At 37.0% G+C, this 16,633-nt stretch overlaps 1 protein-coding gene across 35 annotated transcripts in view; it reads right to left on the reverse strand.

Moving 5' to 3' along the window:
• Positions 1-16,633, reverse strand: part of RBFOX1 (RNA binding fox-1 homolog 1) — an 892,094-nt gene that overhangs the window by 255,716 nt on the left and 619,745 nt on the right. For 6 of the 35 annotated variants that reach the window (XM_065683962.1, XM_065683985.1, XM_065683989.1 and 3 more), the window contains exons 1-2: positions 12,944-13,032; positions 11,919-11,981 (exon numbers count right to left, since the gene is read on the reverse strand). The exons of 22 other annotated variants lie outside the window; for them this stretch is intronic. In XM_065683962.1, the coding sequence (XP_065540034.1) occupies positions 11,919-11,928 (10 nt within the window). In that variant the 5' untranslated portion in view covers positions 11,929-11,981; positions 12,944-13,032. Of the gene's footprint in view, positions 1-11,918; positions 11,982-12,060; positions 12,140-12,836; positions 12,920-12,943; positions 13,098-16,633 lie in introns of those variants that run through there. 7 more of the 35 variants (XM_065683993.1, XM_065683960.1, XM_065684001.1 and 4 more) reach the window with 4 other exon arrangements.

A 16,633-nucleotide genomic window follows, 5' to 3' on the forward strand; every position in this document is an offset into this window, starting at 1 on the left:
TATGCTCTAACTGGATCCTGGCAAAAGCAATCTATTTGGAACATCCTTCTGCCAAATAATTACTTCTTCCTAATGCTTAGAACTAGTTCAAAACACCACAAACAATGGTTCCTCCTCCAAGTGCTATGCAACACCAACAAACTTCAAATAATTTCTACTTCCTTCCACACTGGCCCAACTTTCTCATCTGCCAGATCATAAATAATTCAGGGACCACTTTGGCACCCTCTCCATGGTTTATGCTATATCATATTTGATCCCTTCAAGCTCTTTTTCAAGTCTCCCATTTTCTGGCCACCTTTCCTATTCTCCAAATATTCTCCATTTTCTCTTTAAGATTTCTCAGTGGTTTTCTGTAAAGGAAACTCCAGAACTGAGAGGATAAAGCAGTTTCCAAGCCTCCTGGTAGTTTCCTGCATTCACAGTAGCTTCATATTGTTGTCCCTAAAGAGGTATTACCAGATCAGTACCACACATGCTCCAAAAGAGAAGGAAGTGCCATTGAGGCACACTGCCTGAGGTGTGAAATGAAATACCAGTACATAGAAAAAGCTGTCCTGCATGTGTTCCCCCACCCTCCCTACTGTGACTGCTGCTGCTTTTATAACTATTACACTTCCAAAAGAGTATCTTCCAAAGGCTATTTCCACCTTTCTGCAAAACAATTTGGGACCAAAGGCTCCTCAAGGTCACCCCAAGTGCTACCCAGACTTAACCCCTGCCCTCAGCTGCTGAACCTATTTCACTCTTGTAAGTAAAGCTTTATGTACATGAAGGAGCTGTTTATGCCAAATATCAATTTCCCAGCCAAACCCTATTCTACTTAATAGCAGAACCAAAATACAACATGGATATCTTAATGACTTTTAAAGTAGAAAATATCACATATACCAATCAAAGATGTCTACTGATCTCATACTGATATCAGTATGGTGGATGTTGTAAGAGTTTGTAGACTTTATTAAGCATCTCAGTTTATTCTAGTATATAGCAAGATTAGAAACTGCTTACAACTGGGAGAAGCCATCTTTTTCAAGCTTGTGAAACTTGTGGGATACTACACATTTGGTATTGACTTTTTTTTTCTGAACTTAAAATTTCTATCTGAAAATTACATTAGCTCTTAGGAGCCAATTAAAAACTAGCTGTAGTTCAAGATGAAGCTAGCTGATTGTTTCAAGCAGAAACTAACAGTGATTCAGTTTCAGTAAAGTTTTACTTTCTAGCCTTTTTCCTTCAAATATCTAATAGTGGCAAATTTAGAGATTTCAAAGGTAAAGATAAGTAATCACAATACTGCTGACTATAAAAGCTTCAGAATCACCTCACGCAAAAAACACAGGGAACATATTTGGGAAACAATTTGTAGGCCTAGAAAAATCCAGGCTTTCACATTATAGGCCAATTTGTTTTACATTACTTGAAGTGCAGTATCATGACAAATGTTGTTCTCCAAGTACATGGCCATTCCTTTTTCTTTGTTTTGACTAACCAAAGTTGGTTAGTTGTCACTACTGTGCACTGATTCACCCACTGCTGTAGTATCTCACTGGCTAAAGAACAGCTTGTTTACTTCACGTTTCCTTTGGAACACTCGCACAAAGACCACTTCTCCTTTCCTTTCCTGGCCCTACAATATATCCTTTTACTACCTCAGCAACCTTACGATACTTGTCAACACCTTCAAGTGCTCACTTCAGCCTATTCCTACTCAAACTACCACGGTGAACAACTGAAAGATTGATAGCTTCTTTATATTGCCTTGAATATAAATATATACCCCTTCACCTCCTAACCACACTCAAAATGACATCAGTGCTTTCTCCCACGATTTCCTGATGCCAGATAAGACTTACTATAAACATTTAATGGAAGGGATTTTTTTCAGCCCATAAAACCTCCTTTTGCCGGAATACCACACGAAAATGTTGACTGGGGGATGAACTGACTGCAGAGTAGCATGAGGACCAATATCCCTGTTCCTCTACAAGTTAATTTTATGTTCGTATCCACTTAGACTACATATTGAAAAGAACCGTGTCTACTACAGGGAGATCACCACCTATGGCAGTAGTGCCAAGGAACACATACACTCATAAGGTATACACCTACTTAGCTCCACTTTTTCAGGAACGTGTGAAGGCAGAGATTTTTACATTGTCCTCTTCTCCACCTTTAGAAACCTTCAGCTCCTGCTTAGCCTACATTGCTAGAGATACATATTTGTTTCCTGATAGCAGACAGAATGAGTTACCCTTCAGTGAATCACGAAACACATGCACTTACATAGGCAAAAAAAATGTATGCTAGAGAGAGGAAACAGGTTAAAAAAATGGAGTTAAGGGATGCCTCTGTGCCTGGACTTCCCTTTGACTACTACAGAAATGTAAGGATCTGTCATCATCCATACACATCATGGCACAAAACCAGGGAACAATCCATGCACCACTACCCCCTGAAAAAAAAACCCAAAACAACAGAAACCCAAACCAAATAAAGAGCTGTAGGTGCCTTTTACTTATCTGTGTTTTCATATGAATTAGAACAATTCTGAATCATAACCAGACTTCTTTTTTTTTTTTGCGCCAGCATTCATCTCAAAATTAAAGCAGGATGAACATCATCAACTGAGAACTTCAGTTATTTAATGTGCTGGGCACTGAACTAGGAAGAAGGGTAACATTAGTCTACCAAGAAGTCACACAGAAAATCATCTAAAACATAAAGTGGTGCAGCACACATGGTGATGCAAGCCACTTTTACAGTTCTATTTGTCAAGGGAGTTTCTCTGTACCCTATTGTCCTGGATCACTCTGAAAAGTTAGCTGCAGATCTGGAGGACAATAGTATTGCTTTAACTACACCAAGAGCTGATTTTGACATGTGTACATAGCTACTTATTCACAACACCAAAGATGTGTTGCAAACATCTTCACTATTTTTGTTATGATCATTGCATTGCTTTCCTTTTCTGACAAGAGTTTCATACTGGCTTTTATTAATAATTCCTATTGGCTGGATAGCGTACCAAATCTATTGTATTTTCACCACTGGCTTATTGGAGAATAGACTCTTTCCCATCTCCAGGCTACTTCAGCTATCTTTCACAACCCTGCTCTTGAGTTTGTCTGCCATTTCTTAAAAGCTGAGATAAGCCTCCAATCTATGTGAAGTTAAGCAGTTTTGAAAATTCTGCATGAAATATAGAACAGACACTTTCAAGATCTCATGCTTGACATCAGAAAGCTACACAGCCGATCTACTGAAAATGACATAAATTTTCCAGTGGCATAAATGATAAGCAGTACCACAGAGATCTTGATTTTTAAGAATGTCAGACTATACATATGTACTTCACAAAATATAAATTACTATCATACTTTCACATATCTTAATCTCAGTTCTCATTCATTTATTCTTCTTTTTCATGTGCTGGATAAAAGATGCCTGAGAAATATGTAATTTTTCATGTATTTTACCAACAGGTAGGAACAGGCTCTAATCTTCCCCTTTGAATGCATTCACTTGCAAATACAGACCAGCAGCAACAAAATTTTTTTCTTGCAAATCAGTAACAGGCTGACTTCTAATCAATATCCACTCTTAATGAATCCCAGTGATATACCCAAGCAATGCCATTCTAGGTCACCATCCATTTCACACAAGACTTTTGCTAGTACTTGAGCACACCACCAGCCTCACTCCATATCGTTTATGGTTGTTGTCTTGTTGATGACAACATACATAAAACAGGATCTCGGGAATGTAACAGTGTATTCTAGAACAGGCAAGCCTGTCAGTGTTATCTATGAGGCTTTGTTTGTGTGGAGATGATAGATAGCCACATATTTTTATTGCCAAATCCTGTCAAATGGACTTCTCTGTTGCTGAAGTCAGGCTCCTCTGACTATCACAGGAAGCTACAACTTCTTCTTGACCCCAATTAGCAAGCTCATTACTTATCAAAGTACAGTTTTCATTTGCTTCCCTTGGGAAAAGCAGAGTATCACTCTGAGGATCTTTCAATACAACTTCACCCCCCTAACACACTTGGGATTTGCTGACAAGTAACAGCTACTCATTCCCCTGAGTAATGTTCATATTAATAGGACTGCATGGTGAATCATGAGATGGTATTAAATCATGCCTCCTGCCTGTATAAATACATCATTCAAGCACCCTACTGTGCCAAGTGCAATGATTTGATTGCAGAAACCAGCATAGGGTAGATATCCTAAGTGAGCAGGGTGCCTTGAAGAAATAACCTCCTCAAACCCCAAAATAATAAAGACCCTACAGGACTGTAAAAGGATAAGAGAGAATTTCTGTTCACAACTGACAAATTTCATATTCTCCAGAGATAAAATATCAAGACTTGAAGGCATTCAATTTAATGTAAGCTCTAAGTCAGCTCTATTCAAAAGACCAGCAATAGTTTTTAAGTTTAGCCAAGAACTAGATGCTAGGAGCGTCTGAGGCAGGCAGGATTTGGCTGCAAGCATTAGAAGGCACAGTAGATACGAAGCTTGCCTCCAAATCTGAATACCACAAAGTTAAGAAAGCTTTTTCATCTTTGCTATTTTACATTTGAAGTCAGTTCAGTCTCATAGGTATCTCTTCATGCAACTACTTGGAGACACACTTAGTCCCACATTCAGCAATTCAGGCACCACTCCTCAGCTCAGCCTGATGTCTTACAGGTAGCTGTTCTTCAGGCCGAACCAGCCAACAGATTATACGGCAGAGGAGTACCTGCCTTCTCCCCAGAGGGGTCAGATCTCTCTTTCCCATAGCCTGAGGGTTTGTGACTGAAGCCATGACAATGTGACAGGAATTGCTCTTGTGCTCTCTACAGGCATCTTGATGCAAACAGCTAATACACAGTAAAATTACTTTGAAAAAAGAAAGTTCCATGGATTAAGCTTCAACAAAAGTTTCTGGTAATACAGGAAACAGATCTCGCCTTAAAAAAAAAAAAAAAAAAAATCACATCATGTGTTTTCTTTCCTCCCATCCCCCAAGACCTCTTAGACAACATTCTACTTACTCCTTATGTATTCCAGTCCTAAGTCACTATTCTACTAAACAGGTGATTTTCTTCAGCAGCCACGGTGGATACTGAATTAATGGCAAATACATGATTTCTAATATCTCTCACAACAACTTCCTCAGGACTATGTAAACTTTTGGGGACCCTGCTACTGATCCAAATAACAGCATAGGATAGAATTAGCACTTAGCACCATAACAATGCCAGATGGGAAGAGCCTTTCCTGCCATCTACTTATAGAATCATAGAATGGTTAGGGTTGGAAAGAACCTTAAGACATTCTAGCTCCAACCCCCTGCCATGGACAGGAATGCCTCACCACAGACCATGTCGCCAGAGGCTCTGTCTTTTACTTTTGGTTAATTCCATTTTATATTAGAAGGGAATAAAGAAAGTATGGCCTTTTTAATCTCACCTTCATTTAGATTTTAATCAAACTTTGTCAGTGCCCTTGGATGACACCAGCCAAGGACTGGTACAGAGAAAGAAAACAGAAAGATTATTTCTATTTTTATTGAAATCAGTACTTCAGCTGACATTAAGGTTAGTAGTTGGATACAAGTAAGATTTTATTGCTGCAAGAAATAAGACAAGAAGTGGTTTACTTCTAAGATCCGAGACATGAGCAACTCTCCTGCAATGCAACACAGGAGGATCAGGAACAAAAACTTTAATTCAAACTCTTTGACTAACAGCCTCTTACCTTTTCTTAATAATCATTTGTCTCTAACTAGAAGAAATACAACCCGTGATACTGTCGAGTAAAAAAGCAAAACACCAAAATACACATTACTGAACACCAGGAACAAATGAAAACAAGAAATTTAATATTTCTCTACAAGTTTTGATTTGCACTGCTCAAACAACACGAACTGCACTGCAAGTTGATACTCTGTTGTTCCCACATTGCTTCTGCACATCTGCATTATAAGTGCTATTAGTGGACTATCTCTCTGGTATTGCAATGTCAGAAAACTGCTACATAGCTGCTTCTCCAGAATTGTCAGATTTCAGACTAATTAATGAGTCAATTGGGATTAGTGAATTCTTACAGAATTTTCAAAGGTTCTTATAATTCCCTTTATTTTTTTCTTAATGATAGGTTTCCTTCACAGCCTGCTTCCTCAGACACTTGAGTCATCTAGTACTAGTGCATAAGCAATGGAAGTTCACAGCTTTTGTTGTCTACTTATCTATTTGGCCACTTGTGGTACTAGTAAAAAAAGCTACATCTCCCAAATGCTTATCCCCTATTGTTCATTCCTGATTAGCTTTTTAAGATCATACAAACAAAACACAACTATTTTCTGCTCGGTAGCCCTAATTCCTCATAATGCTATACAGATAACTAGGGTCTGCCACTTCTACAGATCAGATGCTGCCTGCTGTAACTCAGTCATAAATCTGTGAAAACAACTTCCCCTTAGTGTTTCCAGAAAGCACTTTCAAAGTTTTCAAAGTTCATTTTCTGCTGGAAGTGGGCACACACCACTTGTATAATTTTAGTGCAAATAAGCACTTAAAACTGTTCTCAAGCAAAATAAAAAAGAACACGATGATGAGAGAAAATGCATATAACCTGTATGATGCCTGAAGTTCACAGCAAAGCCAAGGATAACCTAATTAGTGGAAGTCAATAAACTGTGTTGATCTGCCATAGCAGAAATTCTGATCCTGTTTTTTTCTCCCATTAAAATCCATCTCTGCATTACATACCAGGAAAAAGCCTATGAATAATCCATTTCCACACATGAATTTGAAGACAGCTGCATGCTTGGTTTGGCTGTATACAATCACACAGGTTTGTTTATAATGAGCAGTTCCTAAGAGACACACCTTAACAAAGCATTTTGTGATGAACATTAGTGGGAAAAACCCCACAAACCAACCAAAACCCAAACCAAAAAAAACCCACAAACAAAATCACGATTCCATCACCACCCTGCAGTGGGTTTCTGGAAACATCTTTTTCAAAGTGTTCGAAGTTAAAACTGCATTACCCTGGCATTCCTCCTTTAGTTAGGAAACTGCATTTACAAGCTCCTGTTGGAGTTTCCATTTGTTGTATGTTTGTGCAGAGTCAAAACTGCAAGTGTAATCCTCCAAATCTATTGAGGAACATTTATCAACACTAGAAGGAACAGATTTGAAATCCCTGTTTTTCATTCACATCTGCTGCTGCTGATGCACATAGATAGGTGAGAGGGAGATGAAGTACTTCTGACAAATTTCTTGCCCAAAAAAAGTGAGGAATTTTCCTTCTGCGCTAAAAACTGAATGCCATTTTGGAAAATGACATTTAAACAAGCACCCAGAACATCAGTCCTACATGACAGTTAATAATGTGGACTTTTCTGACTAATTATGCTTACTACACCTTTTTTTTTTTTCCTCCTTTGAATTCTGTTAAATATATACAAGGGACAGACTAGCTCATGTTAAAATTATATTAAACAACTTTATTCAAAGGAAAACCTGTGTACATAAACCCACCACACTACATTAACAGCATTTCAAAGGATGTACGCATGTAAGAAACAGCTAGAGGCAACTGTAGCTCTGTGCTGGTATACAGTGGCTGCTCAACAGCCATCAAAATACTACAAACTCATGCTCTCAAGCATTTTAATAGGTGACTTTCTGCAATGATAAAAGCTACAGAAGGCCTGGTCTAATTTCATTTCTATGGCAAAACCAATCATATACTGGATGGTTGGAATTTTTCAGTGATTTACCTTCATTCATTCAGAGTGAACATCAGCATTAGGTAAAGACAGTTCGAACAGCTGACAGGTATATTAAAATAAAGCAAAGAAATTCAAAACAGGAAATAAAACAAGTACTCTTCCAACAGGAAATCCATCTGTAGAAGAGTCAAGTTCTACAGTGTTGTCTCCCTGCTTGTACAGCACAATTTCTCTTAGCAGGGGAGTACCAAGGGTTGCTCTGCCCTAAGACCTGCAAGAGTAAAAGCAGTTGAGCATTGCTCTCCCCAGCTGATGCTCTAGCTACACTGCTAACTGGTTCTCAAAAATAATTCAAGTTAATGAATATTTTTTCTGTAAGCAGTAAGAGTTCATCAGCAGCTGTTTCAGTAAGAAATGCAAGTTAATACACATTTCTGATTTTTGTATTAGCATTCACAACTCAAGAGCATTATTTCAATATCAAATGTACGGTAAAATCAATTTAGTAGTGGCAAAACCAACTTAACCCATACATTATAAACTAGAAATACACTATAAAATAAAAACTGCCATAGATCATTGTGTATTTTTTAACAGAATAGCATTTATTCAACCAAAATAAAAAATTATTGTGCAAATATTAGACAGCTAATTACATAATGTACCTTTACAAAATTATATGAGTGCAGTTTATTTCCCTCTTTTCTGTTTGAAAAATAGATTAATAACCCATCAAAGCTATCTGTAAACCAAAGAAACAATAGAGCAGATGTTGACTGTTGTCTTATGCCTCACAGACATAATTAAATACAATGAAACACTCACACCCCCAAATAATAGAGGACAAACAAATACATAAATGGTACTCTATAAACATAAACCTCATTTACTGGGCACCTGTCTTACATTAATCTGCGATATTTAAACCAGTGATGAAAATGGAAAAGAAGGTTTTTATCTGGCATCAGACTACAGAACAAACTACAAACACAAAATTCCTCTCAGCATTAAGTAGCTTTAACTTATGCAGCACCAATTCCACAATGTTGACTTCCATAGAGCTGGGAGGGAACCATGTTTTCTATTGTAATAAAGCCAGGACAGGCAGTCATATTTTCCGTAAGCAAAAGCTACATGAACCAGTGACTCTGAATGATCCCAATAGACCAAAACTACTGTGCCTGCTGTGTAATACAAAGTCCTAAGGTTCCCATGGAAAGCCAGATTCCCTTAACTGCAAAACATGTTCCCTGTAATTATTTTCTACACCCACCTCACCCCCCAACCGTTGCAAAAGAGTAATGGAAATTAAAGATTAAATTCTCTAAGTACTAAACCAAGTGTTTATTTTCTAAAAGTGTGCAATAACGTCGTTTAATACTTTATTTCACAACAGAATCTGAGAGCTTTTCTCAAAACCACCCTTATCTTCATTTCTATAATCAAATGCAGATACATATTTTCTTCAGTAAAATCAGTATCAATCCACTACCTAAAAAGAATAATTATGTAAATTAATACAAAATTACATACCCAATCCTACAGTTGCTATTAAGAAACAAAGTTTCCAGATAGAAAAAAACTTTGAAAATTAACTCGTTTATTGCAAAAGAACATGGAAGCACATTTCTGCTAATTAAAAAAAAATCTTGATTTTAAAAGGATAAATGCTTTAATAAGTGTAATTAATGTTTTTATTTTAAAGAACACAAAATTTCTTTGTTTACTGCAAACATATTTGCCTTTACACTTTATTTCTGATAAACAGAATAATGTGATCTGCATCTCTTTATGTTAAAAAAAACATGCTAGCCTTTTTCCATAGACAATAAAGCATAAATACAAAATGTAAAACAAATGAAAGTATAAAGCCACTGTTGAAGCAAACCAGTCAACCCTAAAACAGCTGAGATCTTATCCAGTAGTTCATTCGCTCTTCATAGAAATAAAAATATTTCTATGTGAATCACATTAGAAACAAGAAAAACCACCACCCTCAGTACCTGTGAAGGGTTGTAAAGCACTGAATTCCTTCGATTCATGAAGGCAGAACCCACTACATTGAGCAAAACAATTCAGCACGCTGGGACCCTTTTCCCTGAAATTCCTTTATTAACACAACCTCGCTTTGCTAGTGAACAAAAGCAGCGGTGCAGGTTGTATAAATCATTAATACTATGCCATGCAATGGCTGACTTTCCTGTGTGAGCTGGAAAGCCTTCCTGCACAATAGGGATTTTTGGGTTGGAATTGGCTGCTACGAAATGTACTTCATCATTCTCTGTGTTTGACGCTTCCCAATAGCTTTGTACTTTTCCTCTCCTTTTTCTCCCCCAAGCCCAGAAACTGCAACAGAAATTTATTGGATTTTATGTCTGCAAATAAAGGAAAAGAAAAGAAGGAAAGAAGCAAGCAAGCTTATTTAGACGTGCAATCCTTTCCCCCTCATTTAAAAACTGGCTGTGTTCAAATAAAATCTACTATTATTAAATAAATTTTGAATTTTTAAAGTGCTTAGTTTACCACTTTAAACTGAAACCCAACTGAAAAAACCTACTGAAAGTTAGGTTAGTCTTCACAACAATAACAAAAAAATCAACTACCACTAAAAAGGTGATTTCTCTACAAATGAAGTAATTTTCCAAAGCAACATCCGGGCATGAGGAAATCCTGAAGTTAAGTTCTATCTGTGTATTTACTTTTGGTGCATCAAAACTCTTTTCACAGAGCAAGAGGCAGTTTCACACGCATGCGCCAAGCATGATTTTCCAAGTGGTGCTGGAAAAGATGGTAGCAATGGGAAAGGAAAAGTAATCCAAAACTATTGGAATTGCACTCCTGTATTTTTGCAGCAACACACACTGAACTTGGATAGGGAACATCTAAACTACTCACCTTGCCCCTGAAGTACATACAACAACAGCAACAAGGTTGAATGTTTTTCCAAACTATATAATGAAATAGCAAGTAGTCTTCATAAAACATGCTGTATTAAAATATTCCTTTTGGAACTAGACTTCAAAAAACTGAAGAGTATGACACAGAAAACAATGCTGAAAAGGCAGCCTGAAAACACAAGCTAACTATCAGGAAAAATAACAGATATTATAAAGGTAACTAAGGGTACAATCAGTCTTTCAGCTGGGCCAGAGCATGATTCCAAATGTATCAAGCATCAGCATCACTGACAAATGAATTTATTGCCATCTAAGTAGCAAATATTTAAGACACTTGGAATGCAGCTTTGCAAAAGTGAATGAGCTGAAGTCAGAACAAGGTAACACTCCAGTGTCCCATTTTACACTTCTACAGCCATCCAGCAGACTAAAGATTACAAGAATAAGCCTGCAATGCATGCACAAGTCCCTCTGCATTACACAATAATGACATTCTGAACGGAAATAAATGAAGCCCCTGCAGTGCTATTCTGTCAGCTTTTGAAAGTAAATAACTTCACTTCTGACAAGAGAGACATTTTTTTCCCTCCTCCTGCCACAGAGCATTAATTGAGCTATGCCATGTAACATCCCAGAGATAACAATAACGCATGACGAGATAAAAAAAAGCTTAAGAAAGGAGGGGGCAGTCTTTGGATATAGGGGCTGCCTGACTTTACCCCCAAATTTTCACACTAGATCTCTTATGAGGTCTTATTCTCTAGGAGAACTTTTAACCGGTGTTTTGCCTCCTTCTGTAATGATTACTGAAACTAATTTCAAAGAAACACTTTAAACTCACAGTGTCTTACAAAAACCAGTGCCATCATGAAAACATAACCTTGTTTGCAATGAAAGTTTCATGCCAATAATCAACACAAGTAATTAACTATTTAATGAATCAAAGTCTTACTGGCCACAGGACAGGTAATGCAGGTAGCATAAAAGAAAAGGTTATGAAAAGCAAAATAAAAGCAGTCTTCAAAATTAAATAATAAATAGTAATGATAGCAGTAATAATATTAGTGCAAATCAGCAAGAACTGAGGCAAGGTATATAAGAACCATAGATACAACCCACAAATCTTTATGAGATGATATTGTTAAATTTATGCACAGTTAGAAAAAAAGGCATATTCAAGTTGTTACAGATAGGAACACCAACAATTTTTGGTGTGTTCTGATATAAAGCGTCAAAAAGTAAATTAAAAAAAATTATCTAAGATGAAAGCACTTGTATTCTTACTCATGAGCATCTGAACATCTGAAGTATTTCTATTCTGAAGTACCACACACCTTCTTTTCGTATCTAGGGGAAAAAATAAAAGTCAGTGACTCACTGTGAACAAAAAATAATTCACTGAATGCTTCAGTTCTTACTACAGTACCTAATTTTGATTCTGCACGTGTTCAACACAACAAGAATGAGCAGGATCAAAACACAGTGAGATCTCTCCACAGCTGGAGCCTGCTATAGTGCAAAAGACCAAAGGCCCAACTGCAACTACTCAGAATACCACAGACATTAAATACGCTATTTTTTCTAATTAAATTCACTGGGCTGCTGCACTGACAGAGAAGGAGGGGAAGCAAAATGTAAAAGAAGTCAATGGTGCTGCACTAGGCAACTCAGAGGTAAATGAGCAATGCTAGCAAAGAAATGACAGGAGTTCCTCAGGAGAGCTCTTGTACTACACATCACACTTTAAACCTGATAAATCAATCGCACATACACCTTTAAAAGGCACGAAAGCTTGAAGGATTCTTAGAGGGTGTTGACTTCTGCTTTCCACTAACATTATTCTAACTCTATAAAGGAAGGTGATAAATTCTAGTGTCACAATTTCCATCACTTTCATTTATCCTACCTATAAAATACTTTAAAAAATATCTTAAACAGAATTAATATTAACATGATGACAGTACTTATTTACCAGTTCAGAACTGCACTCACTGAAACCAAAAATCTTCATCATCTAGTGCTGCATGTCTACTGGTCAAAAATCTAAACAAACAGAATGAAATAACGACCAGTTGCCTTGAGAAAGCCCCTGCTTACAAAACTGCCACGAACCTTCCTTAGCATAAAATACCACATACATTTTTCAGAAAATAACTATCCACACACATATCTAGCAAATATCAATGAAGAGTGACAACTTACAAAGAGCTCACAACAGAAAATCCAGCCATCACTTTTCAGCTGAAGTGTTTTAAAATGTTCAAAGAGCCCTGTTATAAAAACAATGATTCTAAGTCAAAAATATTCACCTGCGTCTGCCACGTGGAAGCTCCTCTGCAACTGCTCTGGCTCTTATAATCCAAAACAGCAAGAAACCTTCTTAACTGATTCTGGTTGGCTGAAGGGGTTTGGTGTGGGTTTTGGTTTGGTTTCTTTTCCTTCCCCCTCCCTCCCCCTTTTCTTCTTCCACTACTTAAAGAGGGGAGCACTTAACTAAAGCACCTCCTCTTGGTATTGTGAGAAGAGGCTGACTTTGTTTGACAAGCTGTCGTTAAATGCCCCAAACAAGCTCTCATTCAGAATGAGTACTGCTACAGCACTCGATCTCTAAGCCACTTCTCATTAGTCTTTGGAAAACAACAAAACAGCTCTTGTAAAACAAAAGATTTGTCAACATGTAAATTTGTCTTGAATCAGAGGTGGAGTCTCGAATACCAACTTCGAAGTTTATTGGTGAACACGAAACCATCTTATTCACCCCCTAATTAAGATAAACAGCACATCAAGACATCATTCCTTACTTCTGCGTTAACACTACTTCGGGACTCGGCAATTACACTCCCACCTGGGGGTCGGTTTCATTCCCACAGAATTCCCAGAGTGCCACACTGCCCCCCGAGGTCCACATGCAGCCGCGCTGTGCAGGCTGTAGCATGGCAATTCTTTTATTTGTTTTAACAGCACTATGATTTATCTGCCAGAGTACAGTTTTTTAGCCTACACATATGAATAAACAAGCACTGTTTCTCTTGAGGCAGGGAAGCTGGTTAAATGAATCAGAAAACCCTGAAAAGATTGCCTACCCTCGGTCCATCAGCTACTGGACAATTATTCAAGGCCCAGCTGTAAGAAAAACAGATGGTGAGTGAGCATTAGTAACATGGACTTCTTTTCAGTCACGCAGTCATAAGCAGAGGTTGTATGTTCCCACATGAAAATTGCCATGAAATAGTAGACTGGAAAACAAAATTGTGCAAAGACTCCAATTTATAAGCTCACAGATGCCTAAAATTTTCATGAGCTAAGGTCAGATTAAGTGATCTTACAGGAGAGCCACAGAGCGAATGAGTACTATAAATGGACTAGTAAAGAAAGGCAGTGTTCTCATGATAGATTTAAACAGTGTCATCATAAAACATCAGTTACTGAATTCAACTAACATACCTGCTCCTTTGAAGGCTCACTGAAGTACAAAATGCAAAAGACACATATTCAGAACTGCAACTGTAATGGTGGCATTCAGCGACTGGTGTGCTCGTGCTCTATAAAAGGGGTAAACTGTAGGCAGGAACTGTCCATCCACTCTAATTCTTTACATAACTTTAGCACGACGATAATCTGTTCTAATCCTTATTCCATTATTGATGCTATTGACTACATCAACTGAAAACGCCACCAAATAAATCAACATTGAATTAAGCCACAAAGAATTTGATAAAAAGTGTTTCAGGCTCCTATAAATCATGAGATCCAGAAGCATGACATAAGTAACTGAGTGGGGAATTCATCTTTTCTCTATAGCCATAATTCTTAAGGCCCAAATAAAATTACACTAATTTACCATGTAAGCACTAATGGAATAGCTGGGGTAGAGATGGGGAGTTTGTTGGGGTTTGTTTTGTTTTCATGGTGGATTCTTTTCACCATTGATACAAGTGCTGTACCGTGAACTACTTTCTTGTTAAAGACAGAAAAGGTTGATATTGAAGTTTCAGTTCAATCGTTTTCGATCTGTGAATGTCCACTATGAGCAATTGCTCCGTTTAAGAGGAATTACCCTTTGTACAAACCACTTCACTATTTAAAACAAAGCACATCTATCATCATTAAACAGAAAGAAAAAATTATCAGTTTTAAAATAATGACAGCAGCACTGTACAGAATGACATGGAATATTATGTGATGATTCAAAACAACAGCTGACTTTGTTACTTTACTCAGAAAAATAACAACTAAATAACCCTACATCCAGGCAAGTATCTGTCACAGGGAAACATCAGTTAACAGAACTAAGCCTCCATTAATACATGCTAAATCCCAATTTACAAGTGGTCAAAAATTTGCTGCAAAAATTACTTCCCACTAGCACTTGATTTAAGCTTGTGGTCAGAAATTATTTCTTGCATTGATATGTACTAATAAGGAGGAGAAAATAGATGTATTTAGCTGTTGCTAAGACCCTAAATATTACCAAATGATAGAGTGCACTGCAAATCTAAGTTCCCTTTTCCTGTATCTTTAAATACTGACACCAGGTAAATTTCTAATCCAAACATATCTACTCTGTTCCCAATTGTCCCTATCTTTATCATGATACAGTAAAAACTTTGAGATCAAAATCATGTATCCTCCTTCTGTTTGTTGCTGCCACCGATATAGCCATTTCAGTTCTAATGTTTGCAAACTCCTTCTGGATTTCTAAAGTTAGAAGCGTCTTAGTAAGAGAACAGCCAAATATTTCAGACCATTTCAAATAGCCTAACTACCTTGGAAGCATCTTTCAGTTTCTGATGTCTTTTTCAAGTGAATATCTGATTAACAGTTCATCTATAATGTGAACTAGGCCTCTGAACTTTATTTATATTCAATTTTATTTTTAACAGTTAGGCTTTAAATGTTTTTAGGCAAAGCATCCTGTACGCACAAACTGTTTAAAAAAAAAACATCAGTTCCTCACTAAGCTCTTAAAACATTGTATACATGTGTAATCTGGCAGGTATCAGAGCAAATACTTAAGTTTCTCACCCTGGACAAAGTAGCAGAGCACTTCTGTAGGTACACTGTGGAAAGCAATTTATCCATTCATACTAAATAAACTGACGAAGCAGTGTTAGTTTAGCAAATAAATAATGGCCAATACCAAATGACTTCCAAAAAACGGATTTTCCAAAATGACTACTACAGCTCCACAGAAAACCACCATCGTTGTGGCCATGTAAATATTTATTGTCAGGAGGACTCATTTGCCCAAGTTGAGAAGAGCATGATGCCTTTTACAGTCTTTCAGAAAAGACCTATCCAGTTACAAAAGTTACATGTGACAGAATACTAGGGTATATGGCAGATACACACAAAACCAGAGAACAAATATTTTAACAGATTCTAAATAGTAAAGTTTAAAAACTAAGAGCTTACTTATAATACAGATGTCTGAATTAATTTTAATTGAGGTGCAAGTGAGCAGACATCTGAAGTGCAATTTATAGTCCTCGGTAAGTTCACATAGTGTCTTTATACTGCTGGTCACTGGGTCCACAGGCAGAGGGAAATCACTAGTTATTAAGTTGCCACATAAAGCTCTTAAGTTATCAGTATTTAAGATCAATACACAACTTTATAACATCTACAGTTTCACTGAAATAGTGATACGCGCCCTAAACATATAAATCTTTTTGCAGGCTTGCTAGAAATTATCAGATATGGGAAAAATAGTTTAAAAAAACCAAACAACCAAAACCAACCCCAGTTAGACTGGCATGGTAAAAGTTTATTAATGTTTTTCAAAAATGTAAATAATTTCTTAGTCTTTCCTATTTGAAACTAGAACCATGTTACCTTAGCTTTGTAGGCGATGTCACTACAGTACTATCTTTCTGTCTGAATAATTTTGAGATACAGTAAAATTGTTGCTAAAGAAATACCTAACCAAATACACAAAACAATAAATCATATCTGGATTAAGACGAAAATTACCTCTCTAGGAATCCAGAATATCTAAA

This window comes from Lathamus discolor, chromosome 6 (genome assembly GCF_037157495.1).
Source record: "Lathamus discolor isolate bLatDis1 chromosome 6, bLatDis1.hap1, whole genome shotgun sequence".
Classification (NCBI taxonomy): Eukaryota; Metazoa; Chordata; class Aves; order Psittaciformes; family Psittacidae; genus Lathamus; species Lathamus discolor.